This window comes from Castor canadensis, chromosome 7 (assembly GCF_047511655.1).
Source record: "Castor canadensis chromosome 7, mCasCan1.hap1v2, whole genome shotgun sequence".
NCBI lineage: Eukaryota > Metazoa > Chordata > Mammalia > Rodentia > Castoridae > Castor > Castor canadensis.
The window spans coordinates 159,217,314-159,237,027 of NC_133392.1; the positions used below are offsets into that span (position 1 = coordinate 159,217,314).

The 19,714-nt window shown below is 46.9% G+C and overlaps 1 protein-coding gene across 4 annotated transcripts in view; it reads left to right on the forward strand.

Annotated features, from left to right (window-relative positions):
- Positions 1 to 19,714, forward strand: part of Nphp4 (nephrocystin 4) — a 120,441-nt gene that overhangs the window by 43,381 nt on the left and 57,346 nt on the right. For 3 of the 4 annotated variants that reach the window (XM_074081512.1, XM_074081514.1, XM_074081513.1), the window contains exons 10-11: positions 8,895 to 9,077; positions 12,874 to 13,012. In XM_074081512.1, the coding sequence (XP_073937613.1) occupies positions 8,895 to 9,077; positions 12,874 to 13,012 (322 nt within the window). The remainder of the gene's footprint in view (positions 1 to 8,894; positions 9,078 to 12,873; positions 13,013 to 19,714) is intronic. The other variant, XM_074081515.1, reaches the window with a different exon arrangement.

A 19,714-nucleotide genomic window follows, 5' to 3' on the forward strand; every position in this document is an offset into this window, starting at 1 on the left:
CTGGCCACGTGCAGGGTGCTGCTCAGGGTGTTGGACACCGTGTCTTGAGTGCTTTGTGTTTGGAGCACTGCCATGGACTTCGTCTGAAAATGAAACAAATCTGCGTTTCCCACGGCTTGGAAATACAAGGTTTCCTTAAGATCCTTCCAAATAATCCTGTAGCACAGTCCCCCTGTAAGTGACAGCGCCTCCTGTATGGGGTGCTGTGCCCCCTTGGGTGATGCCTTCAGGAGAGCGGCCACATTCCTGTTGGCTGCAGCTTGAGGCGTTTTCAGTCCAAGCAGCCCGAGTGGCCAGGAGCTGCTGGGTGTGCCCACAGGAAAGTGCGCTCGAGTGCTTTGCTCGAGGAGAGGGTCTCCTTACCTTCTGCTTGCGTGGTGTGGGAATATGGGATATGGGGCTTTTTTTTTTTTTTTTGGTGCTATTGGTGTTTGAACACCGTGCCTAGTGCAGGCGCTGTACCACTTGAGTGCCCTCTCCTGCCCTTTCTGCTTTAGTTAATTTTCAGAGAGACTCTTAATGGCCTTGGATCCTCCTACTTCTGTCTCTCATGTAACTGGGGTTTTAGGCTTGAACTACCACATCTGGCTTACTGATGGAGATGGGGCCTCACTTTCTGACTGGGCCATCTTTGAACCCTTTCTCCCTATCTCTGCCTCCTGAGTAACTGGGATTACAGGTGTGAGCCTCTATACCCAGCACACTCCACCTTTTTGAAAACGAACTTCATTTTTATAATACTTTTAGATTTATAGAAAAATTATGATGTTAGTACAGAGAATTCCCATAGGCCTTGTTGTCCTTGGCGGGCGATGCTCATCCTGCCATCGTTACTAGCTGAAGTGTCCGCCCTATGTGCTCTTACCAAATGCCCTCGCACCTGCATTTAGCTGTGGTGTCTCCCTGGGCTTCTCTTGAGTGTGTCTCAGACCCCTTGTTTCTGATGGCCCTGGTTCTCTGAAGGGGACTGGGTTAGAAATTCAGAGCTGGCTGCTGGGGTCTTCGCTTCTCAGTGCTGCCAGTGGACAGAGCAAACGTGTGCCTGTGGACATGCTGACATAACTGAAGGAGCATGTGTACTCTCACGTCCCTGTTTACATAGCTGAGAAGCATCACTGGTCCCACAGGGCTCTGCCTGGCCTCTCCCTTCCTCGAGGACACATGGCTCCCTGTACCCTGCCTAGCCATGCTCACTTGTTCAGTCAGACTGCCTCATCCACACCCCTCAGGACATGAGCCTCTACGGGAGCACGGGGACCAGGACTGTGGTCCAGCTGTATTTCCCTGTCTGTCTGCTTGTCCCCATTGGTGTGGTGAAGTTACTAGTTTGGACAATAAAAAATTTTTGTTGGGCCCCTCTGTTTGCTCTCACCTTTAGTTATTTCCTCTCCCCATCTTTCTCATTTATTTTGGATATATAGAATGACTAACATGTTTTAAAATTTTTTTAAAGTCAGAAATCTACCAAAAGTAAACTTGGGAAAGTGTCTCACTCTCCCACCTGCTGTTCCCATCTGTCATGGTAACCAGTTTATTATTTCCTGATTTGTCCTTCCAAGGCTGTTTGTGAGCACAGTGAGATGTGTACACTTTCTTGGTTCCCCTTTGATGCAAGGGTGGCAGGTCACATGCTGTATCAGCACTGTCAGGGCGCTCCTGTGTTTCAGTGCTGTCTTCCCTCCTTTCCTCCTGTGCGTACCCCACCGTGTGAATGCGCCACTGTGCTGAAGCTTATGTAGCCCTTGTTCCATCTCTGGACATGTTGATGGTTCCCCTTTGCGGGGACATTGTGATGTTGTAAGGTCGTGGGGTGAGCACTCTGTGTGGTGGGAGGTACGCTTCAGGGAGTGCTGGGGAGGCTGGCCAGCTGGAGGGGACACGCTGGGCTGTCTTGTGGGGTATTGTCAAAGTTCCTCTGTAGGTTTGGGCCACGTTTTGTTCCCATGGTAATATATTAAACAGACCCACTCCCACCATTAGTGTGTGTTGTCAAGATTTTGAGTTCTGCTAACCCAGTGGGTAAGAAATGGATTCACAGTTTGTGCTGTCATTACGAGTGACATTGAACATGTTCGCATGTGTTTGCGAGTTGCTTAATTTGTGTCTTTTGCCTGTTTTTCTAGACTTTTGTACTTCTCAGCAAACGTACTTTTTGCACTTTGATCATATGTTGAAAGTTCTTTATATGTTAAGGACTGGCTCTTTACCTGGGATTTATGCTGAAGATATTTTCTTTTGGTTTTGTCTTTTGTCTTTATCATCTGTCCCCCCCACTACCACCTTTTGTCACATAAACAAGTGGTGTGGATTCTACCCAAGGCCTCACACATACTAGGCAAGCACTCTACACTGAGCTACATGTCCAGCCCTTTTTATTTCATTGACTCTCCCTAAGCTGCCCAGGTTGGCCTTGAACTTGTGATGCTCTTGCCTCAGCCTCCCCAAGTAGTGGGGATTGCAGGCACATACTACCATGCTGGCTTTAAAATATTTTTTGATGTAGTCAGGTTTATGAGTCTTTGTTGCATTTGGGTTCGAGTCTGGCTGAACAGCTGTTGCTTATCCTGAATGTGCAGGAGCTCATGTTCTCCCCCGTTTTGAAGTTTCCTTCTTATGCATCCGTCTCTAATTTGAGGTGGGGGAGATCTGATTGCATCTTTCTCCAGCAGCCATCTGGTTGTCCTAGGCTGTCCCAGGTCACTCACTCCCAAGCCCTTTGTATGGTGACGTAGGGTGCTTTCTTTACCCTGTGCTAGGTGTCCTATGCACCTCACTTGAGTCTGTTTTGGAGTCACTGTCCACTCCTTTGCCAGGACCATGCTGTTCTGATCTTGGTGGCTTGGCTGCGGGTTTTCATTTGAGGGGAAATCCAGCCTCTTGGCTGTGCCTTCTCCTGGCTCGGCTGGTTCTCTTGTGTGATTGTTTTTCCTGACTTATTGGTCTTGCTGCATAAAGGTGCTTATTGGCATTTTTATTGGATTTATAGTAAATCTATAAATTAATTTGGAGGGTTAATATCCTGAAGATGCTGAAATATCCAAGAACAAGGATATTTCTTTCTTTGTTCAAGTCTATTTTTATATCTTTCCAAGTGATTTTTTTTTATGGTCTCAAAACGTAGACTTTGAACACTTCATACTAAATTTTCCTCAGGCACTTGAGTTTTTTTGTGCTGCTGTTACAAATGGGCTGCCTTTTCTTCCTCTATATCTTGTAACTTATCACTGTGTTTTTGTGAATAGTTATTATTACTATTTCAGAATGTGACCAGCATTCTATATGTGGCACTTATCCTATGGAACACAGTGTTTTAAAATTGTCTTGTATCTGGAGGTTATTACAGGTTCTCATGCACCTGAGGAGTAAAACAGAGTAGGCCTGTATCTCCGTGCCAGGTGCCACGATCAACACTGCCGTCCTGAGCAGAGGCTCCGGCTGTCATTCCAGCTGCTCTGTGTAGTTTTTGTGTCTGGTGCTTTTGCATCTCCTGTGCACTCAGCCTGTCCCAGGGCAGGAGGCTTTTCCGCCCTGTCTTGCCTGTGTGTTCCCTCTTGCACTGCTGCCTTTTCTTGTCCTCTTCTCTCCTGCCACCTCCAGGTTGGGTGGAGTGTTGCCATGGATGGCGTCCCTCTCACTTCCTTCCTTCCTTAGCTGCTGACCTTGAGTGAGGGTCAGACTTTTGAGTGAGGGAGCCCCCTTCTCTCATGGCCCCTGTGTCCCAGCTCACAGAGAGCCTGGAGTAGCTTCCTGTGAGTCCTGTCCATGGAGTAGTTGCTTCACAAAGCCCCACTGGCTTTTGGAGGGCATTGCCCAGAAGATTCCCCAAACCTGAGCCCAGCAACCGTTGGCTTTGTAGGATCCAGTTGGAGAGGGGCAGGGAGCAGGACTAGGCAGGGGTAGGCTCTACAGGAGAAGCAGAAGCATGGTCCCAGGGCCTGACCTAGTCTCTGAGCGGGACGCCACCTGCCTGTCCTTCTCATAGTTGCATCGCAACTCTGGACAGTTTTACTCTTGCTGCTTTCAGTTGCTGTCAGGTTCATGTCTGTTTTGCAAAGAGGCCAACAAGGCCAGCGTTTTGTGACCCATTAGCCAGTCGGAGCACCAGGTTGTAGAGCTTTCTTTCATTTTAGTAGATGACTAAAATACTTGCTGTACTTGGCAGAATGAACTGAAAATATTGCTTGTTAAATGATTGCGATGGTCTGTAGTGATACCACCTACACCAGGTCAGATATGGAGATCAGAGGACTTTTATTATGTGTTGTTAGATTTCCCTTTCTCCCATGAATGTATGTGAAGGAAATTGGCTGCCAGTAGCTGCCAGGTTCACTGTACCTCTGATGTGGACCAATTTCAGATGTTATGGATGCTGCCTGGTTCGTGACCTTCTGTTGGAAGACTGGTGTTGGGGGGAGAGGTGAAGGTGCAAGCCTTCACCTGTGAAATGACTTCCATAAAAACAAAGAAAGCTCTTTCCCAGCTCTTTCCCTGGGTGGTTTTAGTCTCTCAGCCCTTTTGAGGTCACCTTAGTGGCCAAGACCCTGGTGTCCTTTATGGGGACTGCCAGAAGATGTGTTGTCCGGGGCGATCTTTGGACTCAACCAGCGTCTGAGAGCAGAGTGCTTCTGCCTGCCTAGTTGTCCTGCAGGTTGTGGACACCTGGCTCACCACCTGCCACTGCTCCCTCGTTTACATCCCTACTCGGGTCTCAGTCTATCCACTGGGTCACCTGTTCAGAGGACAGTTCAGAGGACTACTCAGGATGTGTAGTCATCTTCAAGGCCAGGCTGTGAGCTTCGGTCTCCACAGCTCCTTACACCTCCCTGTCTCCTCATCTGTGTGATGAGTACCTAAATCTTGTCTCTCTTTTTGGTTTCTTACTCCCTTTCCCTCTGTGATTTGTGTGGAGTTGGTAACATTCAGAGACCTTTTTTTTTTTCCTTGGTGGTTTGAACTCAGGTCCTTGCATGAGCTCTACCACTTGAGCCACTCCCCCCAGCCCTTTTTGCTTTATTTCTCAAATAGGGTCTCACACTCATGACTGGGCCAATCTGGACCATGATTCTCTTATTTATCCTTACTATGTAGCTGGAATGCCAGTTGTGCACTACCATACCCAGCTTTTTAATTGGTTGAGATGGAGCCTTGAGATCTTTTTGGCCAGGCTGGCCTTGAACCATGATCCTCCTGATCTCCACCTCCCAAGTGGCTAGGATTACAGGCATGAGCCACCATACCTGGACTCAGAGACCCTTTGATAAGGTAGTTTGTCTTTCTGTGTTCTGCCAAATGCCTGGTGTTGTTGTTTTCATCAAGGCTTCTGTCCTCTGGGCCCAACTGTCTCTGGAAGTGGCCTTAGTGGCAGTGAGTGTGAGTGCTGTGGACCACACCACTCCCTCTGCCCAGACAGGATGTCACTGTCACCTCTGCTGTGTGCTCATCCCTGGGCTGAAGGGTCCGTCAGGAACCCGCCCAGAGTCAGTGATGTGGTGACCCAGGGGAAGTAAAGAGCTCTCACTGAAAACCTAAAGAAAACAAAGCTCACGAAGTGACATGAAGTTCCAGCCTGTCTTTACGTTTGTTAACCTGAGGACCGAGCACTGGGGCTGCTCCACCAAGTACCACAGCCCAGTGACTTGGAACAGCAGTTTATTCTCTCACCTTTCCAGAAGCCACAGATCCACAGTTATGCTGCTGGGTCAGTACAGGTGTGGCAGGCCTTGCTCCTCCACGGCCTCTGGAGGAGGCCCTTCCTGCACTTGCAGGTCAGTTCTTGACTGTGGCTGCCCCACTGTCTCCTGTGCAAGTCGGCATGTGACCATCTTCTCAGTGTCTCTTCCTCTGGCTCTATCTCGGGTCTCTCCTGCTCTTACTGGGACACCTGCCATTGGGTTCAGAGCCACTGTGGGTACTTAAGGAGGGTCTCACCTCATGATGCTTGGCTGCTTCTGCCACGGGCCCTTGTCCCCAGTAAATTCACAGTCCAAGGGTCCAGGCCACCGTTGGCCCCCCACAGAGACTCTGGATTGTAGTGTTTCCAAAGGTCAAGTGTTTTTTTTTTTTTTTTTTTTGTGGCTTGGCTGGCGCTTCTGCTTATAACCCAGGAATTACAGAGTAGTTGATCTGTTTTTTTAGATGGGGTTTCCCTGTGTTGCCTAGGTTGGCTCTGAACTCCTGAGCTCAAGTGATCCTCTTGCCTCTGCCTCCTGAGTAGCTGGGACTATAGGGGTGTACCACTCTACCGAGCTATTGGATCCAATCTTGACCACCAGAATTTTCTGACAGCAGGAGTCTGTTGTGTAATTGCTCTTGCTGTGTGCACATGTGTGGGGGCGCTCAGCATTTTCCTTAGTGCAGGGAGTTTTAGAAAGTTCCCATAGCAGATGGCTCTGTGAGCCAATGGAGAAAGTTCCCATAGCAGATGGCTCTGTGAGCCAATGGAGAAAGTTCCCATAGCAGATGGCTCTGTGAGCCAATGGAGAGTAGGTGGCAACATCAGGGTTGCATTGCTACCAGGTCCTTGTCCAATTGAGGTCTTGGAAGCAGTGATCAGTAACTCACAAGCCATCTTTTTGTTAAGGTTGTTAAAGACAAAAGTAAGAAAAAATGGAAATTTATGTAACAAGAGATTTATGTTGACTGAGGACCAAAAAGGAAAACCTGAAAAAGCTCTGTGTAATTGGAAAATTAGATATTGGAATCACGTAATTTGAAAAATGTAACCTGAGGAGTTGCCCCAAAACAGGAGCACTTGGATTTAAATTTTATTTTTGATGCTGTCATGAGCTTTTTGTGCCTCAGCAGTCAGCTGTTACAGGAGTTGTCCATCCAGACATCACTGAATTCTGAGTGTTTTGGTGGCCAGTTTCCATACTGCATTTGTGATAATTTTATTGCAAAAGGCAGAGGATTCCTAACCAACTCCCCATCGACGCCCTGCAGTTGCTGGGAACGTCCTACAATCTCCTATCCAGCCAGTGGGCACACAGGCGGAGGTGGATGCCCACTTTGGCTGACAGATGTTGGAGTGTGGTAGAGCTCTGGCTTCAGTTTCTTTCTTTTCTCATTCTCTGGTTGTGTTTCCAGGCCATGGGTTTTTCCTCACTGAATGGCCCTGCTCACCCTGTGGCAGAGGGCGAGTATGGCCGTGTCCTAACTCTCCATCTAAAGTCTGACTGGGGGGAAGGGTCAGCCTGGGCTCTGTCAGGGTCTAGTTAGAGGGGAGGAGAGAGCAATTCAAAATGAGACGTATGCTCTGGAGGTTGTCCCACAATGGATATAAAGCATATAGCCATATGGGATGCCACCCGGCAAGGAACAGTGTGGAAGAGAATGCCTGTGTTCAGATTGTATGAACTTGCCTGTCCTCCCCAGGAGAGGTGTTTGTGCCAGATTCCAGCCAGAGGCTTTTTGTGTGTGAGTGTGTGGGATTTGCTGGGGTCCATGTGTAGCAAGTTTGGGTAGTAACAGTGGCCTCTAGCCAAACGAGCAAGGTGTATTGGCTCCCAGCCACCGCTGGAGCCTTGCTGCCCTCATTGGTTTCTGACACAGCTTGCGTCAGCATGTAGTATACCCCCTTGGTTTGTGGATGGTGCTGTGCCAGTCTCAGGCAGGCATGGCTTCTGTTTCTTGCCAGGTTGAGGAGGACCTACCTTCCAGGCTGCTCCCTCCCTGTGGCCACGTGGCAGTGGTGCCTGCTGCCTGGATTTGTGTCTTTGGTGCCCTTGGGTTTCTTAGCTGCACCCAGAAGCCCTAATTTTGTTGCCTAGGAACAGTGGGCAGCTAGCCCTTTCTTTGCATTCCTTGTCCCTGGGGTCATGACTGTCTGCTAACCATGAAGACAGGATTAGGAGGTGGAACCCTGTGTTCAAATTTTCTTCACCACCTACTGCCATTGGGCTGTTTCTCTGAAGCATGATATGGTATGGACGCTGGGGGTGCTGTGGCAGAAGTAGGCTGGTGGCTCCTTCCCCTGGGCACTTGCAGGCTGTAAGGTCTGGATGGGTCTCTGCATGATGCACCGTGTCCCCATCTGACCCAGTGTTTCTGTACCTGTGGACCTCTGAGAATCTCTATTTCTGATGGTGTAAATATGCTGCACGTACTAGACAGCCTGCAGTCAGGGCCTCGTTCATGGCCATCACCTGAAGTCCCTGTGAGGTGATGAAGCATGAGGCTCGTTGCCCAGGCCGAGTGGTACTTCAGTCTCCACAAGGACCTGGAGCCCACCTGCATTCTTTCTTCCCGTCCTCTTCATCTTCCTCCTGTCTCCTTCCTTCTTCTTTCTTCCTTCTTTGGATAAAAGTGGCAACTTTAAACTTGCAAGCCCTGGAACCATATTTGTGAAAATGTCTTCTCTAAGTGTGGTTTCTAACCCAAGAGTTTCCTCAAGGTCCTTATTCCTTTCTGGCCAGTGACAGAGAAGGTGAAGGAAGGAACAATACATCAGATTTGGCCAGATGATTTCTCAATTTTGTATAAAGTCACACTGATGAAATTACTATTTTAAGCTGAAATGTTACTGAAGAAAATGTGTGTGAACAATCCTACGCTGACTGTCTACCCACGTTCTTCATTATTTTGCAGCGTTTCTTGCTAACATACTGCTGTGTTTGAGAAGGAGTTGGCAAGGCACAGTGTTTACAAACCTGTAGGAAGATCTCATGGGCACAGCGCTGGGCAATAGGGGGATGCCACTCATGCATGAGGCAGAAAAGGAGGCTTGTGTGGGTGGGAATGGGGTCAGATGGGCTTTGTGCAGTGTGGGTGCCGTGTCCTTTTGTGAAAAACAAATGGTGGGCCCTGCTCCTTGCCACACTGAGCTCTGGTTAAATTTTATGTGTGACTGTATGGTTTGATAACTCATATACAGACGTGCTTTGTTTCAATTCCAGGCAGCTTCGGCCACCTCTTTTTCCAACTTGGCATGCATGCACATGGTTCGCTGGGCTGTTTGGAACCCTGTCCTAGAAGCCGGCTCTGGCAGGGCGACCTTGCCTCTGCAGGGTGGGATCTGGCCCAACCCATCTCACTGCCTAGTCTACCAAGCACCTTTAGCCAGCCTGAGCTCTGAAGAGGTAAACCATAGACACTTCCTATGTGTGATTCTTCTCTGGTGTGCTCTTAGCAAGGTTATTCATTTTCAAAACCAGAAGTTGACAAATGTATTTGCTGCCATCTCATGCCATGGACGTACCTATGAAAAGACACAGGTGATTGCTGAGTCGTGGCCAGATGTGAACTTGATGAGGCCAGTCTCATCATGGGTGTGATAGTGTCTGTTCACATCCTGACCTCTGGAGGTGCCTTGAGGGGCCGTTTTGTGCACACTTTGCTTTGTGCACACTTTGTGAGGAGCTTCACTTCTGCCCTGTGCACACAGTTGGTGCCTTGGAGAAGGGCTGTTACGGCCTTTGCCAGGAGACTGAGTGGGATTAGTACTCGGGGCTCTGGCTTCTGCCTTGGCTGGTCTTTGTGACTTGTAACTTACTCCCCCTGGACCTTGGCTTTCTCAGCTGTGTAAAGAGTGTCAGGCCCATGGTAGAGTCTCAGATTTTAGAGAAAATTATTCTGAAATGAAATATTCTCTGAACTGTAACCTGGGAAACAAGCAAAAGCAGGGCAGGGTAGGTAAAAGTGAGTGTGGGGGTCAAGGTCCTGCCCTACGGGGGTCTTGGAGGACAATCAGCAGAGCCCCAGAGCACTGCAGACAGGTATGGAACTGCTGCTCTGCTCTGGCCAGTGCTGGGCATCCTCCTGACCCTCTTAAGATGTGGCAGGGCTCCTCACTCACATCCCTAAAGTAGGCTGTTTCAGCAGTGCACACAGGCATCTCGAGCACTCAGTTGTCTCATTTTTCCCAGGTAAGGGACTACCCTTATTTCAGTATGTGCTGACTCTAGCGACAGATGTTATTCTCATTGTCGTTATTTATGGTTTGGACAATGCTTTGGGGACCTGAATAAGGGAACAGCTGATTGTGCAGCTCTCTTATCATAAGGAATGTCTCTCATTATAGGACCATATTTTGCTGCATTCCCATATGGTCTAGTTTGAAGCTTTATTGCAAAATTGCCATCAGAAATCCTGAAGCCATTACCATTCTCTCTCCTTGTACCTCCCCTCCCCCCCTCCCCTGTATGTGTACTCTGTGTGTGTGTGTGTGTGTGTGTGTGTGTGTGTATGTGTGTATGTGTGTGTGTATTCTGTTTACTTCTTGGTTTGTCATGTCATTTCATTGCCTTCATTCTCCCTACCCCCAGCAGGATCTCACTGTGTAGCTCAGGCTAGCCTCGAACCTCTTGTCTCAGCCTTCCTGGTGCTGGGATTATAGGCATGCACCATCATACCTGGTGTGCCTTCACTTTTAAATGTGTAGACCATATTGGAGTTGAGTGTTTTGAAGGCTTGACTCTCTTAGGGTCATAGCGTCACAAATGCTGCCATTTTCCATGAGGAATGTCAGTTGGAAATATGCCATCTCAGACTTAGTACTGTTGACATTCTTGGCTGGGGCATCCTGTGTTGTTGGAGGAGATACAGTAGCATCCCTGGCTCCTACCACTGGACACCAACATTCCTTGACTGTGACTGCTGGAAGGCAGACCTGGCTGTGGACCACTGCCAATGAACACGATGGTGAACTAGACTGCTCTCAGCCTCTATCTCTTCCCTGGTGCCTTAGAAGCAGAAGCTCTACCCCAGTTCTTCCCTGTTTCTTTGCAGGTCCAGTGCCTGTCAGGTCAGACCTATTGGGAAGCTAGCTGACTCACCTCTGCCCTGGCCCAGCTAACCCTGTCTCTCACTCAGTTGTTCATTCACTCAGTGAACCTTAACTGAGCACCTACGTGGACAGGCAGAAAATATCCCTGATCTCATGGAATTGACAGTTGAGTAGGAGTGGGTGGCAGGTACTAGTCAAAGAAAAATAGAAAATATTAGAAAATAAATAGAAAAATATGTCCCATAATTTTTGAAAACAGCCATAGAAAAATGGTACATTGTTTACAGAGAAATAAAAGTAATAGAAGTCACTTGAGTGGCTGTGGATTCCTCTGGAGGCTAGAGTGAAAATAGAATAGCATTTTAAAAGTGCTAATAAGCTGAGCATGGTGGCTCACATCTGTAATCCCAGCTATACGAGAGGCAGAGTTCAGGAAAATCATGGTTTGAGGCCAGCCCAGGTGAAAAGTTAGTGAGACCCTAGTCTCAACAAATTAGCCAGGCGTGGTGGCATGTGTCAGTGTTCCCAGCTACTGGGAGGCCATAGGTAGTGGATTGTGGTTTGAGGTCAGCCTCTGGTAAAAAAATCACTAAAGTCAAAAGAGTGTGGCTCAAGTGGTAAAGCTTCTTCCTAGCAAGCATAAGGCCCTGAGTTCAAACTCCATTACTGTTCAGAAAAGAATGCTAACAAAAGACCTTGGAACTCAGAATTATATGTTTAGCAAGAATCACACAGGAACAGAAGTGTTATGTCATCAGATGAACTAAGCTAAGAATTCATTGGCAGGCAGAAATCTTCCCAAAGAATTGCTAAATTTCTTCACACAGAAGGGAGATGATAGCAGGTAGAAATGTGGAGCATTGGGTAATGCAGAGGGACAGAAATGAGAAATACAACAGTCTTCTGTTCTTGAGTTCTGTAACCTGTGCTGGAAGGGTGATGCAAAAGTCATAGCAGTGTTTAAGATGTTCACGCATGTAGCTATCAGAGGGTAAGACAGCTGCGGTGTAAGGTGGGGGGGCTGGGTGATGATAGAGTTTCTGCATTCCACTTGAAATAATAAGATACTGTTTCATCAGCCACTAAAAATAAGATACCAAGAGTCAGACAGATCAAGTGGAATAGTTCAAAAGAAAGCAGGAAAGGGGAAACAAGAACGAAAAGCCAGAAGAAGCAAGTCATAAGAAGATGATAGTTCTGAGTGCAAGCATCCCCATGATTACATGAAATGGAAGTCATTGAACATCTTGTAAAGTTAGAGATCAGCAGCCTGAAAGAAAAGCAAGACCCAACAATATACCGACTATAAGGATTTAAATATAATGATTCAGGTTTAGAAGGAAAAGACTGGGGGACATTCCATGCAAACACGAGTGAAGAGAAAACGGAAGTAGCTTTATTCATTTCAGCTAAAGTAGACTTAGGAGCAAAGGAAACCATGGCTTGAAAGTTCCTTAGAAAATTTAACCTATACAAACTGTACTCACTATCAGTCTAGTCTTAAGGAAATGAAAGCTTAGGTTCACACAGAAGTCTGCACACCACTGTGGTTGATGGCAGCTCTGTTGACAGCCACTAAACTGGAAACAATGCTGATGTTCCTAGCGGTGGATGGGTGAATGGACTATGATTCACCTGTTTGCAACGCAGGAATGAGCTGTGAGTGTGTGTGTTGCAAGGTGGATGAACGCATGGCTCTGTACGGAGTGAAAAAGCCAGGCTGAAAAGCCATATGACTTTGCATATATAACATTCTCAAGAAGACCAAACTGTAGGGCTGGAGAGGCCAGCAGTGACTGGCAGGGCTGGTGGGTATGGTGTGGCCTTAATGCAAGGGGTGGAGCTGTCTGAGTTCTCATTGTGGTGCCAGGTACATGATTCTGTGTGTGTGTTAAAACGTGTAGCACTGCATACACACGGGTCAGTACCATATATTAGTTAAAAAGAAATATATAGTGATTTATTAAATATAATAAAATATACTTCTACCTGGGTAACTGTCATTCTGTGATAACACCATAACTGATTGGGTACTGCTCTGCTCTGAAGAATACCTGACTATGGTGTAAGAACATGTGACTTCAGTTTGAGGGTGGGTGGTTGTCCTGGAGAGGCACTGAAGGGGCTGCTGATGAAGGGGTCCATTGTAGGTGAAGCAGGTGGAGTCAGGAACCATCCACTTCCAGTTCTCGCTGAGCATGGAAGCGCGCCTGGACACCCCCGCAGAGCATACCAACGGCCCCAAGGCAGAGTGGCAGCCCTCCAGAAAGCCACCCACGTCCGCCTCAGGTAAGTGTTTCCAGAGAGCTGACTTTTCAAGCACATAGCATCACTTCCTCTGTTCCCAGGAAAACTGCTTAGTCCAACACAGTCATTGTCACATTCATGAGCTAATTGTTTCAGAATGCTTTGAGTTAATTAGTTGGTTTTGCTTAAGACGATGGTGTGGAGTTGGACAGTGTGATGATGTGTGGGCTGGCAGTATGTCACCTGTGCTTCAGCCACCAGTTGGTTCAGTTACCTGTCAGCTCCCTGACAAGTGCCTGTGGACTGCTCCATCAGGGATGCCCACCAGGGCCCTTCACATGTCCTGCAAATGTGCAGCCTGAGAGTCAGGTTGTCTGAAAGCTGTGGACTACCAGCTATGCTTTTCACAGTAATGTAGCCATCCTTGCCCTCACCTTGGAGCGTGGTCTGATACTGGAATTGGTGTTCTCAGGATGTGGTTTTAGGGGAAGGAATCATAACAGGTGCAAGTGGCCAGAACCCTCAGCAGAGGTTTAGTCCTTCTCCTGTGGGTGGTGGCAGGTCCATGTGTGAGTAGGGGGTTGAATAGCTGTTGCTGGGTGTCAGTTTAGCATTCTGGCTGCATCCAGGGTGCTGTGTCAGGGCTCCTACTTTGGACCTGAGCATTGACTGAGACTTCCATCTGTAGTGAAGTGAGGAACAAAGTTAAAAGGGGGTGTTCAGGAAGCAAGGCCCTGAGCCTCAGCTTAGGGCTTCTGGAGCTCTGACCATCTGAAACAAGGTTTTAGGAGCCCTTGACTGCAGGTGGTTGAGATGGCAGGAAGGGAAGCTCATAGAACAGAACACCATGCCCCCCCCCCGCCCCCCAATTCTCCAGTGGCTCTCCTCCAGCGATTGACACCAGGTGTCCCGGGAGGACTTCCCCCTCTTCTTGGCCCTAGATCCTGTGTCTTGCACAAAAGGATCTAATTTGTGAAGGATCAATTTTAGAATTGCCCCTAATTCTGTCATTGCAGAAACTGATTTGTGCGGAGCAGCTCACTTACTTCTTTGGCCTAGAGCTGTTTCCATGGTCTTCCTGGGTTTTCTGAGATATCTAATAATTGTCAGGTACCAAAACTTAAGTTGATTGCTTTGGGATAAACCACATTGTGTTTTCTTCTTTTCACAGAAACAGTGCATTTGAAGGTTTTAATTGTTTGCTTCTTCCAGTTTTCACATTTTGTGCTTAGCAGATTGTTTCCAGGGTGTTCACCCCCAGTGAGTACATTACCAACCCTGCCTTACATTGTGGAACTGAAATGTGCACCCCTGTACTTGCTGGGCTGCCAGAATATCTGCTGGAATCCTCAAGGTGGTAGGTGGCAGGCATGCTTTTTCTGTCGGAGTTAGTTGAGAAAAGATTTCCATTTATTTGGAAATATGACTACTTCAGTATCCTTGTTTGGTAATTCTAGTATCTTTGTCAGTTATGATCTTTTTAAAGGGCTTAGTTTTTAATCAACATGTAAAAATTGTCTGTCTGTGGGGTAGAGTGTGATGGCTCCAGCCAGGCAGTTAAGTATGTCCATCCTCCAACATTTACTTCTGTGTGTTAAGAACATAGGAGATCCCCTCTCAGCTGCTTTGCAGTGTGCAGTATGTTATTTTCTCTGTAGTCACCCAGGGTGCAGCACCTCACCAAACAGCCCTCCTGCCTCACTGTGCTAGTGACCACCTCTCAGCGTCCACAGCCTGGACAGTTCTGATTGGCTGATCTCTGTCCTGATGGTTCTGATTGGCTGATTTCTGTCCTGACAGTTTTGATTGGCTGATCTCGGTCCTGACCATTCTGATTGGCTGATTTCTTCCTGACTTGGGTTATGTTTTTGCCTCTTGCAGATCTGATAATTTTTGAGTGGATCCAGGTGTTGGGAATTCTCTTATTGCATGTTTAATATTTTTTGCATTTGATAAGTACTCTTAAGCTTTGAGAATGGTTAGATCCTTCTGGGTCTTGCTGTTAAGATTTGTTGGGTGGGATCAGATCAGCATTAGCCTGGAGTTGTTTATTCCCTTCCAGATGATGACACCTTCAGGTACTGTGCCTTGTGTACCATGCAGGAGGAGGTTTGCCGGCTGGCTGGTGTCAGGCCCTGTGGACATGGTTATTGTTCCCTATAGTCCTTTCTGGTAGTTCTTCCCTGCCTTGGGTAGTTTTCCTGGTCTGCCTCCTCTGAAGGGTATAGGGGCTCCTCTCAGCATCTAGAGTTCTCTCTGGCATCCTGTTGGCTTCTCTGTCCTTTGACCACCAGCTTCTGTAGTCTCCTGGACCCTCTGCTTTGTCTTCTCAGACCAGGGTCCATGTGCTCTGATGGCCTCTCCCTTCCCTGGCCTGCATCCTTGCTAGACCCAGGCAGCAGGATGGTCTCAGGGCTGTGGTCTTGTTTCCTGCCCTAGGGAGCTCTCCTTTGTTGCATGAAGTCTTGTCTTCAAACCATTGCTTCTTGTTTTTATTTATGTATTTTTCGGATGGAAAGTTAAGTCTAGTTACTGTTACCCCATTCTGGCTGGAAATAGAAGTCTTTGCTGCTGCTAATGTTGGGATTTCAGGCGACCGAAATTTTACACCCCTGGCTGACAGTCCAGGGTCTTGAAACCTTTTTGGCTGCTGTGAGTCACTTCCATGCCCTGTGTTGTCACCACTTTATTCTTGGCTTGTACATTTTGCCTGAAATTATTTCTCCTATGCACTGCATTTGAGATATATGCTATTTTTTTTTTTAATTAAAAAAATCCATAGTCAAGAACAGCTGAGCAAGTTTTGAAGAAGGGAGGCCTCTTGGTATGCAGGCTTTCCCATGACATCATAGGTATTGGTAGATGAGTAGTTAATGGGGCAAATTAAGGCTATCCATGGCAGTGTAGCTTACAGACAGGGCTGTGTGACTGTCCTCTTGCTGTTCTAGGAGAGCACCACAAACTCAGCAACTGAGTGCACCCTTGTTACCCTATGGCTCTGGAAGTTCAAGTGGAGCATTACCCTCACAAACTTAAACCAAGGTCTCAGCAGTGCGAATGAGTTCCTGCTTCAACGTTTCCAGCGTCTAGAGGCTGTCCGCATCCCTTGGTCCCTTCCTTCCTCCACCTGCAAAGGCAGTACTATAGCGTCTTACATCTCTCCCTGACTCAGACTGACTCCCTTGTGAGGATGTGGGACCCACCCAGACCCTAGGTTAATCTGCCCGCCTCAGGGTCAGCTGACTAGCACAGTCTCTTCCCTTGGCAGTTTCAACAGAACATAATTACAGGTTCTGGGGATTCCATTGTGCCTTTCTTGGGAGTGGGAAGCAATTATTCTGCCTCCCACAAGGAGTCAGGATGGACCAGCCAATAAACAGCACTGAAGTAATTGGTTGTCCATATGGAACATATGTCATATACAAAAATAAATTCCAGATGGATTAGAAATTTTAGGAAAATTTAGAAGATAAGAAAGATTGTAGAAAGAGCCCCTCCAAGTCAATAAGTAACAAGGAAGAAAAATGGACGCAGGCTATGTTGGGGAAATTCCCCAGGAAGAAACCTGCACAAACAATAAGAGCACGAGAAAGTACTCAGCCTACCAGTGATCAGAGAAATGCAGAGTACCATGAGAAGTCACTTCTGTCTCCTCCTGTGGAAGTCCAGCTGTGTGATGACGCGGGGGAATGGGGATGTGGTTAAGGAGGGACTCTTACCCTGGGGAGGATGTGACACGCAACCAGTTTGAATAGTAATTTTGTGATATTTAGCTAATACCTACAGTCCAGAAATGCATTTCTAGGCAACTGCAAGTGTGAACACCTAGTTTATACGTGCAAGGAGATGTGGTTGAGGCTTACTGTGGCAAGGCTGTCATAGTCAAGCATTTGAAAACACCTCCCCACTCCCCAGGCAGGGACTGGACAAAGGGCCACAGTGTGCCAGTTAAACGTAAGAAATAGATTCACACATATTGTTATGGAGAAGTCTTTATGGCATCATGTTGAATGAGAACAGGTTCTGAAAGGAGGTCCCAGTGTAGGTAGCATGTAAGTGCTTTCAGCACAAGGGCTTGTCTTGTTGATGACAGCATGTGTGAATCAAATGGCCAGCCAACCCTCACTTTGTGTGTCTGTGCCCCAGTGTCCTCAGCCATAAAACAGGCTGATTCAAATCTGAATATGAAGGAAAGCTTGAAAAAAATGGAGGAAAGACATTGGACAATATTTTTAGAACCCTGGGATCAGGAAGGCTTTCTTAAATGAGATAGACAGAACATAAGTTAAAAAGAGGTTGAGAAATATGATTTTATTAAATAGAGTTTCATATGAGGGAAGACGCAAGGAGGAGAGTTAAAAGAGGCCCTCAGACTGAGTGATACTTGTAAAACCTATGACCATTAGCAGTTAGTTGGAAGAATGAGTGATGAGAGAAGAAAGCTTGGGGAAAGTGATCCCCAGACAATAAGGAAGACGTGGAGGATGACTGGGCTGAGAACTCCCCTAGCAGAGCGGTGGCTGTGCCTAGACTGGCCGTCACCAGTGCTGTTGTTCTGGCACTCAGCACACCTCCCCAGAGCTCACCCCAACATTCGCCATGCTGCATACACGGTCCAGGGAGGTAGGTTCTCACGGGACCCCGGGGCTCAGCACTGGCCGGCCGCCTGTCCTTCCCCCAGACCCAGAGGCTGTGCTGCGCTAGGGACTTTGATGGCTCCTGTCATTTGGAGCTTATGTTTTAAACAGAGACAGCAAACAAATATACTAAATGACAAAGCAGTGCAGTACTAGCGGGGGCTATGCATGTGTGGGACAGAGTGCACGGGAACTGTACCCTCTGCTCGAATAAGGTAGGGCGGAAAGATGGAGGATGTGGGGGAGTCTCATAGCTGTGCCGGCCATTTCTGACTTGGTGAACTTGTGTTGAGGATTTCTGTTTTTGTGGCTCAGGCTCACCTATGGCAGAGGCCAGCAACCTATTTCTGTAAAGGCCAATAGTAAATACTTTAGGCTTTGTGGGCCAGGCTGGTCTCTGTCACAACTCCTCACCTCTGCTGGTATATCCTGAAAGCCATAGGTGATATGGACATGAATGAATGTACTGTGTTCCAGTAAAACTTTATTTATACACAAAACTTGACCTGGGACCACGGTTTGCAGACTACTGATTTGTTATATCTTTCTTGGGAGAAAGCTTCCTATCCTCCTCATGCTTCAAAATAGTCAGATGAAAGATAGGACCTAAGGTCCTGGTGAGACCACAGTCATGGTGGCAGGAGCCTGGTGTCTTTTGAAGGGATCCTTTTGCAGACATTTAAATTTCTTCTTAGGTCTGTCGGTCTTGTGTTAACTCATAAATACATATCCTCTGGAATAATGGCGTTGGCATAAAGCGTCCACTTGTTTTTTTTTTTTTTTCATTTTTCTTTTATTATTCATATGTGCATACAAGGCTTGGTTCATTTCTCCCCCCTAAAGCGTCCACTTGTAAAATTCTGATCTGTGTTGTGATTAGATCTTTCCTGGATTTCCTGAGATCAGAACCTCTCCCTTCTTGGTCAGGTCTACCCGTGGTTGACCATGTAACCTGTTTAAGAAGATCTCTCAGTTTTGCTTATCTGTTCCTTTGTTCTTCAAGATTCTAATGTTATCTTTTTTCCAATTAATTTAGATTTAATTTCATGTGATTTATTAATTCCCTCCTTTGATTTCTTCAAGTTTGTAAAAAATTGAATGTTTAGCATATTTTCCATTTATCTTAACTTAATAGTGAGAATACTGGCTGGGCATGGTGGCTAATGCCTATAATCCCAGCTATGCAGGAGGTGGAGGTGGGAGGATTGTGATTTGAGGCTAGCTGAGCAAAAAGGTTAGTAAGATCCTATCTCAAAAACGAAAAAGCAAGACCTTATTTGGAAAATAAAGAACAAAGATCTCTGGGCACTGCTCAGGTCACTTGCTTAGCAAGTTCGAGGTCCTGAGTTTAAAACCTTAGTACTGCATAAACAGAGCAAAACAAAACAGAAAAAACCCCAAGGTTCTGCAGTTTTCTTTCAAGTATAGTTAGATCCCATTTCATAGGTTTTGGTTTTCAGTGTTCTTGTTCCCTAAATTGTTAATTATAATTTGTGTTTCTTTCTTTTTTTTTTTTAATTGCCAATACTGGGGTTTGAACTCAGAGCCTCACACTTGATAGGCAGATGGTGTAGCACTTGAGCCACACCCCCAGCCCTAATTGGCTTTAGTAATTTTTCAGATAGGATCTCAAATTTTTCCTTGTGGTCAGACTTGGACCGTGACCCTGCTTCCTATGCCTCCCACATAGCTGGGATCACAGGTGTGCACTCCTGTGCCCAGCTTATTGATTGAGATGGGGTCTTGTTAACTTTTTCCAGGGCTGGCCTTGAACCTTAATCCTCCTGTTTACCTGAGTTGCTGGGATTATAAACTTCAGCTACTGCACCCAGCCTTCTTTTTGTTTGCTTTACGGTGATGGAGATTGAACCCAGGACCTCATGCATGCTTAGCCTCAGCCCTTTTTAATTTACAATTTGGAAGTGTTTTTAAAATATTCCCACATCTTGCCATTTCTTATGGGAACTTATACTGATTGTTTTAAAGCCCAGCTCAAAGGTCTTTTCATGGTAGAGCTTTCTCTTCATCACCTGATAGCCTTTGTAAATGGTGGTATTTATTTTATGTAATAGTGTGTTATCTACCTTCCTTCCTTCCTGACTCTTCT